Source organism: Mesoplodon bidens (genome assembly GCF_964165515.1).
Source record: "Mesoplodon bidens genome assembly, chromosome: 5".
In the NCBI taxonomy this organism is placed as follows: domain Eukaryota; kingdom Metazoa; phylum Chordata; class Mammalia; order Artiodactyla; family Ziphiidae; genus Mesoplodon; species Mesoplodon bidens.
This window is the reverse complement of record NC_138161.1, coordinates 113,772,208-113,792,757: the sequence shown is the minus strand read 5'-3', so window position 1 is coordinate 113,792,757 and position 20,550 is coordinate 113,772,208. Positions and strand designations below refer to the sequence as shown.

At 43.5% G+C, this 20,550-nt stretch overlaps 1 protein-coding gene across 5 annotated transcripts in view; it reads left to right on the top strand.

The window, feature by feature from the left end:
- Positions 1–20,550, top strand: part of LOC308618179 (kalirin) — a 467,155-nt gene that overhangs the window by 391,895 nt on the left and 54,710 nt on the right. For all 5 annotated transcript variants that reach the window (XM_081235674.1, XM_081235672.1, XM_081235671.1 and 2 more), the window contains exons 20-25: positions 2,163–2,278; positions 2,780–2,902; positions 10,650–10,832; positions 12,088–12,206; positions 15,232–15,298; positions 15,912–16,021. In XM_081235674.1, coding sequence (XP_081091800.1) covers positions 2,163–2,278; positions 2,780–2,902; positions 10,650–10,832; positions 12,088–12,206; positions 15,232–15,298; positions 15,912–16,021 — 718 coding nt within the window. The remainder of the gene's footprint in view (positions 1–2,162; positions 2,279–2,779; positions 2,903–10,649; positions 10,833–12,087; positions 12,207–15,231; positions 15,299–15,911; positions 16,022–20,550) is intronic.

The following is a 20,550-nucleotide window of genomic DNA, read 5'->3' as shown; positions in this document are numbered from 1 at the left end:
AGTGTGCGGAGAGTGACAGCCACCCAGGGTGAGCAGGATGTGCCGCACCTTCGTGGGCGCCAGGGCAGTGTTTGCCCAAAGGAAAGTTTACCAGATGGGGCACAAATGAAACCTGAAACTCATTAGGATTTTCGCCTGAGCTGGATTGATTCTCTCAGCCACCACAGAGGGACCTCAGTGAACAAAACTCTGACTAGGAGACAAAAAGAGTAACAAAGGAAACACACGTTCTCACTGTCTTTGCCCAATTGAAGCTTCCACCTGAGCAGGGACCTACAATCTCTCCTATAGCCATTTCCTTTCCACCTGCTGCCTGGACCCAAAGCCAGTGCCACTTATTTTAAGTTTTTGTTACAGGAGCAATTATTGCTGCATAACAACCCCTGAAATTCAGTGGCCTACAACTATAAGCGTTTATCATTCAATGACCGTGTTGGCTTGGGGACCAGCTGCCTTGGCTGGGCTCAGTGATGCGGTTCTGCTTGAGGCTGCAGGTCTGCCTGGCTTGGCTCCTTCACTGCAGGGTGGGTTCTTGTCTGCTCCATGTGGATTAATTCTGGGACTTCCTGCCTGGCTTGGCTCCTTCACTGCAGGGTGGGTTCTTGTCTGCTCCATGTGGATTAATTCTGGGACTTTGGTTGAAGGGGCAGCGGTTACCCAGGAGAACTTCTTATAGAGGTGTTGGCAGAGATTTAAGGGGCAAGCTCAAGTGCACAAGCACACTTCAAGCCCCTACTTGTGTCTTATCTATTAACAGCCCATTTGCCAAAGAAAGTCATGTGACTGAGCCTGAGTTCGGGGATGAGGAAGTACACTTTGTCTCTTTGGGGAGGAACTAAAAAGCTACATAATAAGGGCAGAGATATAGGGAGAGGTGAATAATAGGGACCATAAAAGCTCTCAGCCTAAGAGAGGAGAGACAGATTCTGTCCTTAGAGAGCCAAACTTCCATAGGGCATTAAAAGTACACAAAATCAACAAAAACTTCTAAGTACAAGCACTGCAATTTGGGCTGTGCCTTTTTTGTAGAGCACAATAACTCGGTAGACCAAGGTGGCTAAGGACCCAGGCTCTTAAGTCAAATAGCTCTACCCCTTTATCTGACTGACCCTGGTTGAGTTTCCTATCCTCTCTAAGCCTCAGTTTCTTCATCTGTAAAATGGAGATAATAGTGGTCCATGCATCCTGAGGCACTGTGAAAATACGTACCTGCCACATAGTGAGTACTGAATAAGTGTTAACTTTCCATAGCATCATTATTGTGTATTTTATTAGTATCTAATATAGTTAGGAGGAGGCAAACAATACAAAATAAGTTTTATTGCTTCAAGCTTAGAACGTACTATTAGACACTTCAGAAATCCATCCACATAACCAGCTGCTTCTGGAACAGAAGTAAAGAGAGGGAGGGACATGACATGGACAAACAGCTCCCACGGCCACCGTGGTGCCCCGTGCCTTGTACACATCCTCGCGCTCACCTTCATTAGAGATGACGTGAGAACAGCTTTTAGCTTTTCTTATGATCGGTCCCAACCAGCATGGAAGTTTGGGCCTAGAGACATGATTCCGTGATGACGTGATTCCAACATAGCTTCCCTAGGCCCATAATTTAGAGGTTTTAAAATTGAGGTTGTGCTGTTGAGATGCTAAGTGCACAGCCCTTTGTATGGGACAGAGTTTGTGGCAAGTGACATGGCTATCCATGCCGTTACCCCAGTCCTCATGCCGTTCCCCTCTGACCCTCTCCTAGAACCCCCCAAGAGTGGCTGGTGTTCCTGTCAAGTCCGTTCACTCTCTGCAGGCTCCCAGGCACCAGTTATGTTAGCTATTATTTTCAGCACCGATAATTCCCAAGGTCTCTTATCATCAAGGACTAGCTTTGGCGTGAAGAGAATCAGAGTCACTTTTAAGTCACCCTGGGGACATCCTCTTCCCCCCTTCATTGATGGAACCTCATCAACAGGCCCTCCCCCAGTCTCCCTGATCTCTGGGAAATTCTCTCTGGACCAAACTTTTGCTCCCTTGCTTCTGGTGCTGGATCAGTCCGATGGGGAGACTTGAAGGTCTCAGTTATCTGGCACCTGGGAGCGGGGCTGAAGCAGCCGGTCAGATTTGCTCAGGACCTTCCTGTGACCAGCGCCTGTCTCTCTGCCCTGCAGCCATCCTGAGTGAGCTCCTACAGAGGGAGAACCGTGTCCTGCACTTCTGGACCTTGAAGAAGCGGCGGTTAGACCAGTGCCAGCAATACGTGGTGTTTGAGCGAAGCGCCAAGCAGGTATGTTCAGAGCTTTCCCTGGCATTGCTTCAGTTCCGGGGACCATACAGAGGCCTAGATGGCCAAGACTTGAGACAGTCCTGAAGAGAGTCATAGGAGCAGGCAGAGTAGAGATGGGAGGTGGGGATGAAAAGAAGAAAGCATCCTTGCTCTGACCAGCCGTTCAGCCTTCACCAGGCACTCTGTTCAGAGTCTGGTACCAGGAGTTGGGAGGAGATGCTGGGGACAGATTGCTCTAACTCATAGATGACACTGGCCTGGCCTAGAAGAGTCCCCAGTCTAATGGACAAGACACTCTCTTTGCTGGTGGGTTGTTCCAGGTCTAACAGGGGAGGGCTCTTTCATAAAATCAACTTCCAAGCTACATACTGATTGAATCGTGCCAGCATTTCCTAGGTCCATCATGCTGTCCCAAACTACAAACCTTCACATCAGAGCATGGCATGTTTTCCTACTAACAGCTGGCTTTTGGGGCACTGAATGGGTTGTTTCCTCCTACAGGCACTAGACTGGATCCAAGAAACAGGTGAATATTACCTCTCAACACATACCTCCACGGGGGAGACTTCAGAGGAGACTCAGGAGCTGCTGAAGGAATATGGGGAGTTCAGGGTGCCTGCCAAGGTAGGAAGCATCCCGGAGCCCTCCCCTTCCACCCAGCACTCCCCAATCTGGCCAATTTCACATTGCGGGAGGGAGAACAGCCTCTGTACACAGAAATGCTTGACTACAGAGGCAAGGCGGGGGACACACAGGTAGGATCATCTCCTTTGAGACCTGAACATCCAAAGAGACGCAGCTGTTGGTAGAGCCTCTGTACGCAGGAACTCAACTCCTATATGCTGCGCTTCCAAATGGTACTCATCTTTGTGCTCCAGATTCTGGAATCTGCTGTATTCTTTCAGACCAGATAAGGCAAAGGAATGTATTCATGTGAAATGCACATTGTGTGGGAATATCAGCCACATATTCTTGAAATTTGAATGGCTTGGGAAGTCCATCTTTTGGGAAGGGCCAGTGGCTATGGGTGGGTTCACAAAGCAGGTTCTGGAGCTGACTACTTCCCTCTGGCCTCACCCTGCAAATGAGCCAGGCTGAGGCCTCTGGGGAGCAAAACATGCACTGGTGCACCTACCACACCCCCATTCTCACCGAGGTGGAGAATGAAAATAATATAATAGAAGGAAATCTCATTTTCATCTGTTTTCCCAGCCAGGATTTGATCTGAGGACCCTTGGCTTTGAGTGAAATCTGATGTCTCAGTTCCCTCTTTGTAGCATCCTTGTCCCTCACACAGGGCTCCCTGCCATGGAGGACCATCTTCAGCATCACTTCCACATAGGGCAGATGCTATTCCCAGGATGAGAGGAGCTTTTGTGAGAGTCGGGGGGGAACATATAAATGCCTACCTTATCCAGAGATCCCTCTGACACTACAGCAAATTTCTCTCTAATCTGCTGCAACAAAATTAGGCCTTTAGCCTCCTTCCTGAGCTGGTATTTCAGAAGTGGTTATCCACTTTGTGAATCCTATACTCTGAACTCTTGATAGCGGGGAGCCTTACCCTGCACACTGGTGAGCTTTTGGGCCTTTTCACCCAGTGTGAAGAACTGTCATTTCAGATAAGAGATTCATTTCAATACCAGCTAGAGCAGACAGTGCCCAGGAGGTGGCAGACGCACCGAACCCTTTTCAAATCCAAATGAAAATGGTTTTGAATTACCCACTTTGCACCTATCTGCCCCTCTCCAAATAGTGTCAACAGCGAACCACTAAGAGGCTGAATAGTATCAGATCCACTGGTGATCCTGCTCACGTAGGATGGGTCACAGCAGATACCCAGAACTTCCTAGGATCAGAGTCTGTCCATTACCAAAGTGGAAATGTGGAGAGTCATTCAGTCACTTTAATTCATCCTTCCTTTACAATCTTCCTGTCTTTCTTTTTTCTATTCACATTGTTGTCACCCGAATTGGGTTCCATGCTTTTGGCCTTTCCTTCCTTCCAACCCATCCTGCCCTTCATTGGCGTTCATCTTTAAAACACTACTTTGGTCAGATTACCACCCAGCTCAAGAGCTTTAATGATTATACAGTGCCTTCAGGCAACACTCAACAATGTTTACAACTGTGCCACCTTACCACTGCCACTGTATCTTCAGTTAATGGGTTTATGCAGATTTTATGCTCCAGCTGAATGGATATTATTTTCTTACCCTCCGAGAGATACATCATTTATTTTCCTGCCTCTGTATCTTTTCTACACTATTTCTCTGCCTAGAATATCCTTCCCTTCCCTCTAGTTTGTACATTTTAAGAAGACCCCGCCTTCCCACTTCAGTGCCTCCTCCTCTGTGTCCCTGCCTACAAGCCGGATACAATCGGCCTATCCCTGCACTGCAGACATTGTCTGTGCAGCCCTTAAGGCACCTGACCTGGACCATCCTGTCCTCCTGGTAATGTGTGCACAGTGTTATCTCCTGTATGAGCCTGCAAGATCCCAAAGGACAAGAACCATGCTTTATTCACGTACCTGACTATATCTTATGCATTGAAGGGAGGCTACAGATATTTGAGAACATAAGAGAAAAAGAAGTTTGAGTAGATTTCAACAATGCTTCCTCCTCAAACCTCTTTTTAATATGATTCTTTTACTTTGACTCTCTCTCTGTTCTCCCTTCCTCTTAACTATTTCTCTTAATGGGATTTCATCCTCCCATCTATCATTTCCAAGTTTCAGTGCTATTTGTTATGAGAATATCTACAAGATAACAAATCTAGCTGGGGACCTTCTGATGAAAGGCAGTAGCCTCCGGCCCCACTGCAGTCCCACTTACCAGAAGCAAACCTCTTTTAACCAGCCATCTTTGGTTTTAATCTTTATAATCAATAAAGTGAATTTGAAATGGAAACCAAATTGACCTTAAAACACACGACAGTAAGTATGGTGGCCCTCATGATTGAACAGAGCAACAGAGTATTCTGAGTATATTGAATTATTATACTCTGTTCCAAAGAAACAGATCAAGTAGAAGAAACACTGAATATAAAATGGTACTTTCTATGTAGCAATATACAAATGTAAGAATAAAAATAAGATAAAGAGAATTTGGATGAGGATAAGAGGAAAACAAAATTTTCTTGTTGTGGTATGCTGTGAACAATCCAGTTAGAAGAATGCCAATGATTTTTTCCTATTGTGGGATTCAAAATTTATAAGGGGTCAAGGTACATGGTAATAGGAAAGCTTAATCATCTTGACATCTGGAAGAACTCTATTTCTTCTAATAGCAAAACTCTTTAGATTCTTCTGTTTTCCATTTTTTACACTTCAGTAGTTTTTCATACATTCACAAGGTTGTGCAGCCGTCGCCACTGTCTAGTTCCAGAATATATCATCCCTCCCCAACATAAACCCCATACGCATCAGCAGTCACTCCCCTTTTCCCCTCCCCTCAGCCCCTGGCAACCACTAATCTACTTTCTATCTCTATGAGTTTGCCTGTTCTGGACACTTCATGTAAATGGAATCATGGAAAATATGTGGTCTTTTATGTCTGGCTTCTTTCACTTAGAGTGTTTTCAAGATTCATCCATGTTGTAGCAGTACTTCATGGGTACTTCATTCCTTTTTGTGACTGGATAATACCCCACTGTATGGATAAACCACATTTTGTTATACATTCATCAGTTGATGGACATTTGGATTGTTTCCAGTTTTGTGCTACTTTGAATAATGTTGCTGTGAACATTTGTGTACAAGTTTTGGTGTGAACATATGTTTTCAGTTCTCTTAGGTATATACCTGAGAGTGGAATGGCTGGGTCAGGTGGCAACTCTATATTTAACTTTTTGAGGAAATTCCAAACTGTTTCCCAAAGTGCATACACCATTTTCCATTTCCACCAGCGGTGTATATGAGTTCTCACTTCTCTACATCCTCTCCAACACTGGTTATCATCTGTTTTTTTTGTATAACCATGCTAGCGGGTGTGAAGTGGTATCTCATTGTGGTTTTCATTTACATTTCTCAATGAGTAATGATGTTGAGAAAACGCTTTTCTAAACTGATCATTTTATCTCTGAAAGTGAAAGAAGCTATGAGATAAACTGGACTAGCTTCTTCTTAACAAAAGAGAATTAAGTGATAATGAAAGTGACTGGAGCTTTAGCCGAACTAAATTATGTCTTTGAATTCAAATAGCCAGGAAAGGGAACACTGGGCTTGTCAGAGAGGCACTTTCTATGAGAAAAGTAGAATCTAAACAGTTCAGATAAAATATGGTCATGTTTCTGTTTCTGAGACTCTTAAGAGGAATGAACATAGCTCACATGTGATAGACATTTTTGAAAAGTTTAGTTTTTCATATTTAACAAGAAAATCTTTCTCCTGTGGAATGAATATGAAGATACATCTCAAGGAACGGTTTCCCCACTCAGGGAGCACAATAATTCCATACCCCCAAAGAATATATCTATAAGTACAAGGCAGATCAGCAATGAAAGGCCAATTGGATGCTTATAATTAGATTATGAGAATATGTCATGAAGGCTAAATTTTAAAGACTTGTCAGATTTTCAAGAGATACCAAAAGGGCTTTTTACAAATTATATTCGGAGTAAGGTGCTCTGATTAGGGGAAGATGATATAATATTAACTGATCAAAAGAAGGAAGGAAGAGAAAAAATAAGAAAAATAGAACTACTGAACCCTTATTTTTAACCTCATCTTTTCCAGCAGATAACATAGAATTGAAAATGAAAGGGCAAAATATACACTAGGGAACACAAGAATCCCAAGATAAGTGAGATGTGTTCTAAATTTCCAGGCCCAAGTGAATTATATTCCCCAAAAGCTCCCTTTGTCCACAAGATCATGTCCGTACTCCTGAACCTAACATGCAAGCACCTCTACAATCTGACCCCCACTTTATCAGTCTGTATAAGTTACTCTTCTTGGTGGCAAGATTTGAGTTTCAAGCTGGCTTAAGTTTAGAAGGGGAAAAGATTTTGTATGGCTGTATGTGGAAATAAAGAAGACAGAAGCTGTGCGGCTGGACCTCGAAGGAGCCCAGGAAAAGCTGAATGACTCAGCCCAGTGGGAAGAACAAGACACGTGGCATAGTCTGACCTCTGGAGATGAAAATTGGGATGTCACCCGAGACCAGGGCAGTTCCAGCAGCCCTATTTCCGGGTCAGCTCATCTCAGGAGATCAGGCATACGTGACTACCACCACTGTGATTCAGCTTCCCTTCTCTCCTCTGCTATTTGCTTTCACTTCTACTCTCCAACCAGCCACCCAGTTCCCTGTCTCTACAGTTCACATACCCAGAAAAACCAGCTTAATTGACCCAGCATGTTGCCCCTGTCCCTGTTTAGTCAGAGCTTCTAGGCCAGGACACCTTGGAAGTCACTGGCTGCATATTGATGGGCTGCCCTCGTGGGACAAGTTTTACCTCTGATCTCATCAGCGGTAGCCAGTCATGGGGCGGGTTGCACTGTGCCACCATAGTCACCCACGTATAAGAAATCACTTCAGACTGCTCTCAGTAGGGGCCGTGGGCATGGTTGGGGTCAAATCTTTTCATCTAATTCTTCCCAGTGTAAACTTCAACTCTTGCTGGTCTAATTTTACTCACCTCCCAGCACAATAATTACGCACTCATCCATTTACTGAACATTATTATTATTATGGTATACGTAGTAGACATTGGAGCTACAAATGAATAAGATCACACTCATCTCTTAGAAGCGCATGGTCTAATGAAGGAGACATAAATAACTCAGCGTGATACACGCTGAAGTAGCAGCATGTGTGTGGTACTGTGGGAACACTGGGAAGGGCATCTCCCACTCGGCTTGTGGGGAGGAGGAGAGGTGAGGGAGGGCCATTGGGGTGAAAGCAGGGCTGAGGAGGAGCCACTCATCACATTGTGGGGGGCAGGTGAGGTTTATTTAACATGGCTGGAATTTCGGGGCCACGGAGAGCAGTGGAGACGGTCACATGGGCAGGTGAGGCCACGTGGGGAAAAGCTTGTCTACGCTGCCAGTTTCACTGTTTGCTCCCCCTGGGTCCCACACATACCTGGAATGCTCTTGCTCACGAGCCACTATCCCTGTTGACTCTGAATCAGTTTTGATGTTTTAGGATATCATTTCCTCTGATAGGAAATTAGAGGGCTGCTCTGGTAGGACTGCTGCTACCAATTGGCTATAAACCCCCATCTCGTGCTCAAGTCTCCTTACCAAGAGCAGAGAATAAATATGCATTTCCAAGATTTTACATGAAGATGGATTTCTTGATTATAGCTACAAAAATTAATCACTGTTTTAAGTAAATGACAAACCTAAGAAAAATTGTTTCCCGGGTTAGAGGGGAAGCCCTAAATGCAAGAAATAGAAGTCCTTGGAATACCGGGTATCTTGTATTAACCGAGTCCCAGCGCCATTATTCTTTGCCTTTTCGTTGCTAAGGAGGTGTTTCTCCTGTCCTCATACCTACCTTCTTTCCTTCACACCAAAGCTCTTCTGGCCACTTATCTCCCAGCCCTGGGGACCAGCCCACTGTGCTGAGGTAGGAGAGGCTCGAGGTGTTGAGTGAGTTGCTGGAGAGCGGGAGCCCTGGCCGTGGGGGATCAAGTTCTCTCTGCTTGCCTCTCTGGCCAGAAGCTTCAGTCTCTCGTGGGAGGGGCTGTGGGTGAGCCTGGAGAGGCAAGGGTGAGGGTGGTGGCATAAAGAAAGAAAGGCTCCTCTGTCTGTTCTGCTCTTGCTCCAGTGATTTTCTGTCTCAGTTTCCCTCAATTACCCAGATCGTAGCATGATCCAAACCTTGTACCTACTTTCCCCCAGTCCGAAAGATAAAAGATTACTTCTCTTGGGCCTCCCTGGTGGCGCAGTGGTTGAGAGTCCGCCTGCCGATGCAGGGGATACGGGTTCGTGCCCCGGTCTGGGAGGATCCCATATGCCGCGGAGCGGCTGGGCCCGTGAGCCGTGGCCGCTGGGCCTGCGCGTCCGGAGCCTGTGCTTCGCAACGGGAGAGGCCACAACAGTGAGAGGCCCGCATACCACAAAAAAAAAAAAAAAAAAAAAAAAAAAAAAAAAAGAAAAAAAAGATTACTTCTCAGAATATTATGTAAATATTCTTCCCTTTCTCTTAAAATCTATCAGGTTTTCCTGATAGAGTTTCAAAACCCAAACTGAGGATAAAAGATGAGCAAGCGTTTGCTTGTTTGAATAGCCCTTCCGTTTCCGTATCTTACCCAGCACAGGTCCCGCCTCCCCCATGACACCTTTTCCGCCCCTGCCAGCCCACCTTCATTTTTTTCCTGTTTTCAAATTCCTGCCATGTTAACTATACATATTTCTTATTTTGACATTCAATTACATAATGCCCTGAGTTATTGAACTACTCTGTGTGAAAATCTTGTCCCTCTAGGGATATAGACAGTCTGGTGGAAATCTCTTTTTCTTCTGTTGTTTACCCCCCAGGTCTTTCCCCGCAGCCCTCTGCACAGTGGTGTGGACAGAGAAGATGTTGAACACACTCTTGTTAGAAATGAAATTGACCCACGTCAGGGCTCCACCTCACTTAGCCCTGTGATGGACACTAGCTTTGTTCACTCCTCTCTCTCTCTCTCTCTCTCTCTCAAGGAAACTAAAAACAAGGTCCTGGTGGTGAAAGGGACAGAGTTTACTCTTAAATCTGCTAGTTAGATTTCTGTAGATCCTGGCTGTGCCAACTCACCTGATGTTTAGAAAGCCTTCTTCAGGCCAGTAGAGTAAAGGGAGCGAACTAGAAACTATGGACCAGAGGCAAACGGCTCTATCACTTACAGGTTGTATGAACTTGGACAAGCCCTAAGCCTCTCTAAGCCTCAGCCTTTTCAATCTGTGTTTCAAAGAGAGCCATACCACCTCCCTCCACCTGCCTCCTAGGGATGCTTTAAGACTCAAACGAGTCTCAGATGTAACATGAACATACTCTGTAAACTGATAAAGTGCTATATTAATGAAAGAGATTCTGACATCAATAATCATACTGGCTAACATTTATTGCTTACTGAGTTTTTACTGTGAACACTGTGTTCCAGACACATCCTACATTGTCAACTCATATAATGCTCACAACAACCCTACAATATAGATACTATTATGATCCCTATTTTACAGATGAAGGAACTGAGTTGAGGCACAGAGGGTTTCAGTAGTTTGCTCAAGCCCTCCCAGCCAGTAGGTGACAGCACTGGGATATAAACGGAGGCAGTCTGGCTCTGGGGTATTCTATGGCTTCTGTGAGGAAGGAAAGAGGGCTGGAGTGAAGGGCCATGATAGTAAAGGTAAGCTAGTAACTTACGACCATCTTTTGGGGCAGCAAACAAAGGAGAAGGTGAAACTCCTGATTCAGCTGGCCGATAGCTTTGTGGAAAAAGGCCACATTCATGCCACAGAGATCAGGAAATGGGTGACCACGGTGGACAAGCATTACAGAGACTTCTCCTTGAGGATGGGAAAGTACCGGTACTCTCTGGAGAAAGCCCTTGGAGTCAACACAGAGGTAGGTGTGGGATTGCCCAGCTGGGACATCCTCTTTTCTTACCTCCCTCAGTACTGCTGTTCATTGCTGTGGAGGGAAGCTGGGTTTGCAGAGGAATCTCCCTGAGCTGTTGACCCCTAGAGCACTTGCCTTGTGTTGTCTTTCTCCTGGAGGGACTGGATCTTGCCGAGCCATTGGCTTCCAGCTCCCCATGCCTGGTGCTATATGCAGTGCAAAATTGGCTGGCCAGGGATAGGGCCTGTGGCTACAGAACAGAGTTTTTCTATGTGTAGAGTTAACTGTTGACTTTGAGGATTAAACCCTTTATCTTGGCTTCATCAGTACTGTCTTCCACCCAATTATGTTAATCAGTAAATGATTAGAGTCCTCAGTATGTATAATAGTGCTCTTTCAAGAATAAGGTATGCAATTTGTATAAAGTCTATTTGACATTTCAACTGAAAAGAAGTACTATTTTCCAGGAAGCAAAGGAAGACTGACTTTTAATCTCCTCTTTATAATAGGGGTCATTAACCTATGAATTAAGAGCTAAATACAGACTGGCAATTTAATCCTAGGATTTCTAATTCTTAAATCTTTAAATAGGCTCATAGCTGAAGCAGAGCAGACTAGAGAATAAAGTGGTCAAACCACAAAGATTGGGGGAATTAATGTCTCCCCCAGGCTTTAACCTGTGAGACTTTTTTCTTAGAGGTTTTTATTCTATATAAATACCAAACAGTGGTTGAAATAAGCATGGATGGGCAATTAGAAAATTCAGTAATTGTTCTATCATTTAGCTTTCTATTTCCAAGGGAAGTTGCTTGTTTAAATAAAAATATTTACTTTTATTATTTTCCCATGACAAATGAAAGTTTTATATCTTTTTACATTTCTGTTTCACATCTGTTTTAATGGTTAATCATCAATCTTGGACCTCTGTGTGTTTGTGTGTGTGTGTGTGTGTGTGTGTGTAGATCTAATCAGGCCCAACGTCCTTGAGGAAATATGACACTAATTATCAAATGTGTACATTCTTTTTCTTTGTTGTGGATATTATCCCTGAGCCTTTGACCTGAACATTTTATACTTTTCTTATTTGAAAAAAAAATTATCCCATGAAGAAGAGTGCTTGTGGGTAGCAGTTGGTGGGATTCTGCATCTTCTCATCCTTCTCCGTAATATCTTTCTCTGTTCTTCCCTTCCCCCACCTCCACCAACTCTGGTGAGTTGCTTTGCATCTCCAAGGTGACCTCTGCGATCTCTCTGTGTGTAGGATAACAAGGACCTGGAGCTGGATATCATCCCAGCAAGCCTTTCAGATCGTGAGGTCAAGCTCCGGGATGCCAACCATGAGGTCAATGAAGAGAAGCGGAAATCAGCCCGGAAGAAAGAGTATGTGGGGGGTTGGGCATGAGATGGTTCCACCGCCTGGCAGGCTCCTCAAGGCTATGCTTGGTTTTCACTGCCACCCGTCCCTTTAGACAGCTTGCTGTGTCCCCATGACCACCTACAGAGGTTGGAATGGACAGACATGATGCTTCCACCCACATTTCACACTAACCAAGAACTTTAGGGCATTGGACAGAAGAAACAATGAACCATGTCAACCTTACAAACCGTGTCTTGATCACTCTGCTTTCTTTATATCAGTGTTACAAAGTTACACATAGCTAGAGATATGCAAGGGCTTTATGAAGAGTATTTTGGCATTCCTTTTGGGTAATGCTGGAAAAAAATGGTGTGTTCTAAGATTAAGAAGGCCTCTGTAGTTGATTTTATCAAAATGAAGTAAGACCATAGGTCCCTTGGAACTGAAGAAACTCAAGCTGGTCTGTGAAGTCAGAGCTATGTTTCATCTGGGCTGCTGTAAGAAAGTATGACGGGGCTTCCCTGGTGGCGCAGTGGTTGAGAGTCCGCCTGCCGATGCAGGGGACACGGGTTCGTGCCCCGGTCTGGGAAGATCCCACATGCCGTGGAGCGGCTGGGCCCGTGAGCCATGGCTGCTGAGCCTGCGTGTCCGGAACCTGTGCTCCACTACGGGAGAGGCCACAACAGTGAGAGGCCCGGGTACCACAAAAAAAAAAAAAAAAAAAAAAAGAAAAGTATGACGAATCAGGTGCTTTAAACAACAGAAATGTATTGTCTCACAGTTCTGGAGGCTGGAAGTCTGAAATCAAGTTGTTGGCTGGGTTGATTCCTTCTGAGGGCTGGGAGGGAAGACTCTGCTCCAGGCCTTTCTCCCTGCCTTACAGACGGCCATCTTCATGTTCACATGGCGTCCTCCCTGAATACAGGCCTGTGTCGACTTCCCCCCATTTTAAGGATACCAGTCATTTTGGAACGGGGGCCCACCCTACTCCAGTATGACCTCATCTTAAATTGCATCTGCAATGACTGTCTCTAAATAAGGTCACATTGTGAGGTACTGGCGGTTGGGACCCAACATACGCATTTTGGGGGAGACGCAATTCAACCCATAACAGAGAAGGAAATGAGGAGATAACACATGGCCAGATCTTCCTGCTGGGCTGTCTTTGAGACACCAAATAGCCAGAGGATGGTAAAGGGTGGGTGGAAAGTAAAAAAAAAAAATGGGGTAGAGGGTAGCGGAGCTAAATTATGAAGAAAAACAGGAAAAACTGCAGGAAGCAGATGGAGAAAAAGGGAGAAGGTAGAGGCATGCCAGAACCCAAGGCAGTAAAATCAAAGACAACTTTTCAAAGCAAGTGGGATTACATTCCTTCTGATCTTCCTTCTTTCTTTGTTTACCAAGCACTTACAGTGTACTAGGAACTTTGCTTATAGGATCTTGTTTAATCCTTGCAGCAGCCCTGTGTGATCAGCTGTTTTATAAGTAAGGAGTCTGGGGCTTGGAGAAGCAAGTCCTGCCTCTAGGAAATGACAGTCATAATTCAATTCCTGGATGTCTGACTTCAAAGCTCATGGACTTTCCACTCTACCAATAGAGCAAGACTAACAAGAGAGTGGCTCATTAACTCCTGCAAAAGGGAACTTTTAAAATCAATAATTTAATAGAAAGGCTACTGCTGGAACAAAGTTTTGCTTTAAGGAAAATCCCACCAAGATAAAGGTTCAGGAAAAGATGCTGCTCATTTTAATATTTCTTCTGAAATCTCCAACAGGGAACACTTGGGATAATCTTTCTCAAAATTTTTATGTGATGGAACACCTTGTAAATAGGGATTCTCATTATGAAGTTCCATGAAATAATGACATGGAAAATCTAAGATAAATATATAAAAATATATTTTGTGCTAAATTAGATATTATTGCATATCACATGCCAGCTAGGAAGCACCATTTCTAAAACAAATTTATCAAAGAAAGAAAGTGACGTAAGTACACTACAGTGAAGCCACGCATCGTGAGTTGAACGCCCGCACGGGTCCATTGTGTTGTTTAGGGGTCCAAGGAGGAAGGAGCCTTCCCCTTGCATATGTGTAGCACAGCTTCTCTTTTTGGGAGACTGAAGAGTAGTCAGTTAATATCATTAGCTTGTGCTGTGCTTGGGATCACATGCTCAGCCTCATGCACATCAGTTTGTGATGTAAAATAACCCCATTAGAAGCCAGAGGTCAGCACACTATGGCCTACAAGCCACATGTGGTCCACCACCTGTTTTATATAGTCTGTAAGCTAAAAATTATTTTTTTATATTTTTAAATGGTTGAAAACTATCAAAACAAGAAGAATATTTTGTGACATGAAAATTAGGTGAAATTCTTTTCTGTTCATAAATAGTTTTATTGGAACACAGCCAGACTTACTTTTTTAACATATTGTCTATGGCTTCTTTCACACACAACAGCAAAGCTGAGTGATTGTGACAGAGACTGAATGGCCCACAAGTGGTTACTCTCTGGCTCTTTCCAGAAAAACTTTGCTAACCCCCAGTCTTGGCAGTGGTGTCTTGGGCATCTGTTTCTGGCTTTTAAACCTGGTTTAACCTGTGGGACTGTGAACTGTTTTGGTGTAAGTCAGCAATTCTACTCAGCAGGAATCATCATTCTGGGAGCTACAGTAAGAGGAACATAGGAAGCTGAGTTGGTGTCTAGTTGGTGAGAATGAGTGTGAGTGGCACTACAAGCTTATGTGCACACACACACACACAGATGTGCAACTGAGAGCACACACATATCAGCACGGAATCACAACATAGTAGAACTGGGTGGGGGTAAAAAGGGAAGAGAGTATGGAACTAGCTGAGCACAAACGTGCTGAAGGGACACAGCAAATGATCAGAGTGAGAGGGACTCAAAGGAAGAGATGTATATTGGTAAAGTAGAAAAATAGGACATTCAAGAATGTCATAAATGCTGGGGTGGGGGCAGTGAAGTTTGAAGGAAGGGAGGTATTACATCTCTAACCAACTAAAAGCCCATTTGCTTCCTTCTAGATTCATTATGGCGGAACTGCTTCAGACAGAGAAGGCTTATGTGAGGGACTTACACGAGTGCTTAGAGGTAAGTCTTGTGGTCATCAGTTCTCAGCTGTATTAGAAACTGACATCCTTGCCACATCAAGTCCTGGAGAGGAGCTCAGTACTCTGTCTTCTCCCGGAGCTTGAAGAATAAAAAACCAACCAGAGGACATCTTTCTCCCAATCTTTCTCCCAGAGTCAATAATAATTGCATGGGAGTTTAAAGTGCTTTGGAAAGAAACTTTTCTCAGACTGGAACTAGGCCCAGCAAAAAAAAAAAAAAAAAAAAAAGCATATAACACACTTGAATTCAAAATAAAATCTATGACACAGTCAATGAACTTAAGTTGAGTCTAAAAATCTGCATCCTCCCCCCGACACACAGTCAGACTCAAACACATTTAATAAATAAGAAGACTGTGGAGTTTGTGTTCTTGCTAAAGTCTGGGATGTGTATTTCCCTAGCAACAGTTCACAATAATGGAACATTCAGGTTTTCGTTCTTTCCATTCTGCTTATTTACCATCTCACTTTTTAGGCTCTACATGCATTCCCAGTCTGAGCCTTACCCCACAGGTTTGAAGCAAGCCCTGTTTGTTTTGTGTGTATTTCACGTGGCAGTGCTTGCCAGTGACGGAACTGTTGCTGTCTTACAGACCTACCTATGGGAAATGACCAGCGGTGTGGAGGAGATCCCCCCTGGGGTCCTTAATAAGGAGCATATCATCTTTGGCAACATCCAGGAGATCTACGATTTTCATAACAAGTAGGTTGGCGGAGGGTTTCAGTGGAGCACACTCAGGGCCATAAATACTCAACAGCAGGGCTTTCCCAACAAGTGGGCCAAAGCTGATTGGGAAATCTTGCCTGGTAAAGTATGGCCCATTAAATTTTCTAAGTCAGTGGCTGTCAGACTTCTTTCTCACTCACACTTCTTTCTCTGCAATGGTCCAGAATTCCTAGTGGAGGGTGAAGTCAAGTATTCAGCAGTGTCTCTCCCCAGTGTCCTGAGGGACCTACCTGCCAACATCTTCAGACCCAATCAGAATGATAACCAGGCCTTGAGGAAGTAAAAGTAGCTTCTGCTCATTAAAACTACTGGGAATCCTGACATTAGAATTCATCTGAGGCTAACCATCCTACTCTGTGGGCCTTAGGTTTCAAATTCCACTGAAGTTTTCTTTCAACCTAAATACTTTATCCATCCTTAACTACCTCATCTTCCCCACCCTCAACCAAAACAACAACAGATGATAGATAGATAGATAGATAGATAGATAATCAAACTAACTATCTAATGGAACATATTTCTTGACAGCTTATAGGAGGGAACATCAATCAACCCTCTATGTTTTATTGAAATCAGTAGAATCATAGAGGCCTAAAACCTCACAATTCATTTTTTCTAGCTCCCAACTTGATTTAAATATCTTTCCCACAGCATACTAAACATGTTCCATCATTAACAGAGGGTCAGCAAGAACATTGGTTGATTAGTTACATAACCAGCTTATGGAAATAATTCACTTTCCAAAGTACAAATAGACGAAACCTCAAGACATGAGAAATAATGTTGACATAAAGTCCTAGAGCTCTCTCAGGACCCTGTTGCAGAGAAGGGTTGAGGTAGAGATTCAGTGTTGTAGGATACAGTCTGGAGGAAGTCCTAGGGTCAGGCTAGTCAAGGATTTGACTGAATTAAGCAGTCATGCTGAAGATGAAACTGCCAGCTCGGAGAGGTCCTGGGAAGGCAGTGGGCACCGGTGTAGCAGCCCTCCTGAGGCAAGATTCTAAAACAGCACTGCGCCATCGAGCTCTGTGCAGTGATGGAAATGTTCCATGTCTGTGCTGTCCAGTACAGTAGCCACTGGTCATGTGTGCCTAGTGAACACTTGAAATGTGACTATTGTTACTGAAAACAGCATTTTCAACTTTGTTTAATAAATATAGGTGGCAAGTGGCTACCATACTGCACAGCCCAGCTCTAGAAAATGAGACCTCAGTGTGGCCCTTTGCTAAGAATGACTAAGAGGTAAGAGTTGGGCATAAAAGGATCCTGAGTTCTAAAAGGTCTAAAGAAGGGGTGGAGAGTCACTCCTCTCTTGTCCTCTCCTGATGATTAATCCCCTGTAATGTCATCAAATGGCATTAGTTTAAGGAGAACGTAAAATGTGTAGCTCCCCTTTGAGATTATGAAAGCAGTAAGCTCTAGGGTGAAATTACCTTCTGACTTTCTGGAGTACTTTATAAAAGTTCCCAGTCTTTTTTTTTAATCCAAATTTTAACACTCTCTATATGGTTTGTCTGGAAATCTCCAGACATAGAAATATTCTCTCCTCATGTCTGTTTAATAAGATCCCAATAAAACCATCTTGACCATTGACCCCAAATTCCATCATCTGAACTCAGCTGAGTATTATCCCATCTCCCCAGGATATCTGGGAAGACATCAGCCTGGAAAGCAGTAAGTCATGTTACTTTTCTTTTCTGATGTATGATCTCTGGGATTTAATCAGAAGTCTCACTTTCCTCATATTCCTACCAAATTGACAAGGTATAGAAATCTAGAGATCAATACATGTACTTCCCATGAGCCTTGTTTTTGCCAAATCAATGTATAAGGGGAAGGACTCTTCATTTCAAAATTGACCAATTCTAACAAAATATCTAGCATAACCACGCCTTTTTCTGGTTTAATGGTATCACTCCAATAAATCATGGCAAGCAGTTTGGTAGTCTTTTAAATAGCTAGAAATCTACCTACCAGTTACAATATATAGTTCTAAGAAACCCATAAAATAAAAAAGTCAAGTTAAACCTTATGGAATGTTGCATTCTGTAGAGAGGAGTTAATTCAGTGATCAAGAGCACAGCTACCCAGCAAACGTTACCTATGTATAACATTAGAGAAACAGGAAGAAGATAAAAACCAGCCTCTGAGCAACCCAAAGAGATATCCTAAGGATAAAGTTTTTGTCTTTCCATAGGAACTCCTTTCTATCCTCCCTGTAAGCCTCTTTACTTCTTGGTTAGATTGTTTCCAAGCCCATAGCAATTTAGAAGCAGCAAATAAGAATCAAGAACTTGAGCAAGTAGCTTGACACCAATACCTGACAGGAAAGAAAGAAAAACTGCCAAAAAAAAAAAGACCAAAGAACCCAAAAAATCATAGTGGTCAAGGGCTATTCTATATTGGTGCACATGATCCTATGTCCCAATATAGAGCCCAACACATCCAAATATTAAAATATAGCATACTAATATATTAGTAATAATCCTGAATCATTGATATATTCTGCATGAGAAAGCACGGAACTTGTAATGCGTTTAGAAAGCTATCCACCAAAAAATATGTTTTAAATAATCCACAATTTAAGGGAACATTCAAGAAAATCAAGCTGCATATTAATTCCCTACAGGATCTGGAGAACTAAGGCTTTACTCTGTTCATAACTTATGCTGTCTACTTGTGCCATACAAAGTTTGATTAATGTAGAAGGCATAACACCTCTAAAATCTCTAATAAGTAAGAGATAAAATGGCAATTAAGCCAACTTTGAAAATGCAGAAACTGTGAACTCCATAAGAGACCATGTATTTCACTGCATAACCCCAATGCCTGGCACACAGTAAACTTTAAGTAAATATTTGTTGGATGGATGAATGGATGGATGGGTTTAAAATAGAATTACGATTTGCAGACTTACGGCTAATGCCATTCAAGTCATAATTCAGTCTTTTGTTTATGAAAACCTCAAGACATGGAAAACCATTATTTTTCCCCACCACTATCAGAACCTTCTAGACAAGCAAAACATTTTCATGTCTAAATGAAGGAGTTTCCTGGGTACTTCTTAATGGGAAGGCCAGACAGTGGTCCAAACACTTGTTTGCTCTTCAGGAATACTTTTCTGAAATCGTCACTTTTTAACCTGAAGATATCAAAAGGTTCTTTTTAACCCCAGTTGCTTGCACCTTTTCAATTTTTTTTTTTTTTTTTTCGGTACGCAGGCCTCTCACTGTTGTGGCCTCTCCCGTTGCGGAGCACAGGCTCCAGAGGCGCAGGCTCAGCGGCCATGGCTCATGGGCCTAGCCGCACTGCGGCATGTGGGATCTTCCCAGACCGGGGCACGAACCCACGTCCCCTGCATCGGCAGGCGGACTCTCAACCACTGCGCCACCAGGGAAGCCCTCAAATTTATAATTAAGTGCTAACAGAGATGCAGACTCTTCTGATTTCTAGTGCATAGCTCAAGTTATCTGCCTGTACTCCAGAGAGAGAGTGAAGGAAAGAGGAAGGGAGGGAGGAAGATTGGGAGACAGAGAGATTGAAAGGCAGAGGGGTTGAGATTGACACTGCCTGCACAACCAAATTAGCTGAGTCACTAGGAAGTTAGTACCTACACCAAGGGTGAATATGTTAAATATCTCAGCTAGTTAGTATTGATCCTTTTAAATGGTGTCACTTTGAAAAATGACAATCAAGAGTAGTTGTATGGGGGCCTCCCTGGTGGCGCAGTGGTTAAGAATCTGCCGCCAATGCAGGGGACGCGGGTTCGTGCCCTGGTCCGGGAAGATCCCACATGCTGCGGAGCGGCTGGGCCCGTAAGCCATGGCCGCTGGGCCTGCGCGTCTGGAGCCTGTGCTCCGCAACAGGAGAGGCCACAACAGTGAGAGGCCCGCGTGCCGCAAAAAAAAAAAAAAAAAGAGTAGTTGTATGTATGTGATCTTTCTCTAGGACCTTTGTCTCTATAGGTATTGAATGGAGAAATTCCCAAGTACCAAAATTTCTATAAAGAGGAACAATTCACTATATAGAATTTAATACCTACAAGTAGTCATTTTAACACAAATTGGAGGTTTAAATGGAATGATACTTAGGTTATACCCTCCACTCTCCCTATTTTCATACTATATCTCTTTATTATACAACTAAATGTAAAGATCATGAAACTTATCTACTCAAAAACTAGATCCATTTCTATTGCATTTTGCTAAGCATTCTGGGAGCGCTCGGATAAGGTAGTATGTGCCATAAATAGATCCCCCAAACGGTAATGATTTTGCTAATGGTGTCTCCCCACTATGGCCTACAGCTCATGATGTGGGAAAATCATTTATTTTCAGTTTGCCTTGTATTAGATTTTCAGCTTTGATAAGGACAGCTGTTTGTTTAAAATGCTCATCACCTTTGGTTAAATCTGAACGTTACTTTTTCCTTTTCAGTTTTTGGAGATATGGACATATGTGAGTCTGGGCAATAACATTTTTATAAAATCTCTGCTGTCAGGGATC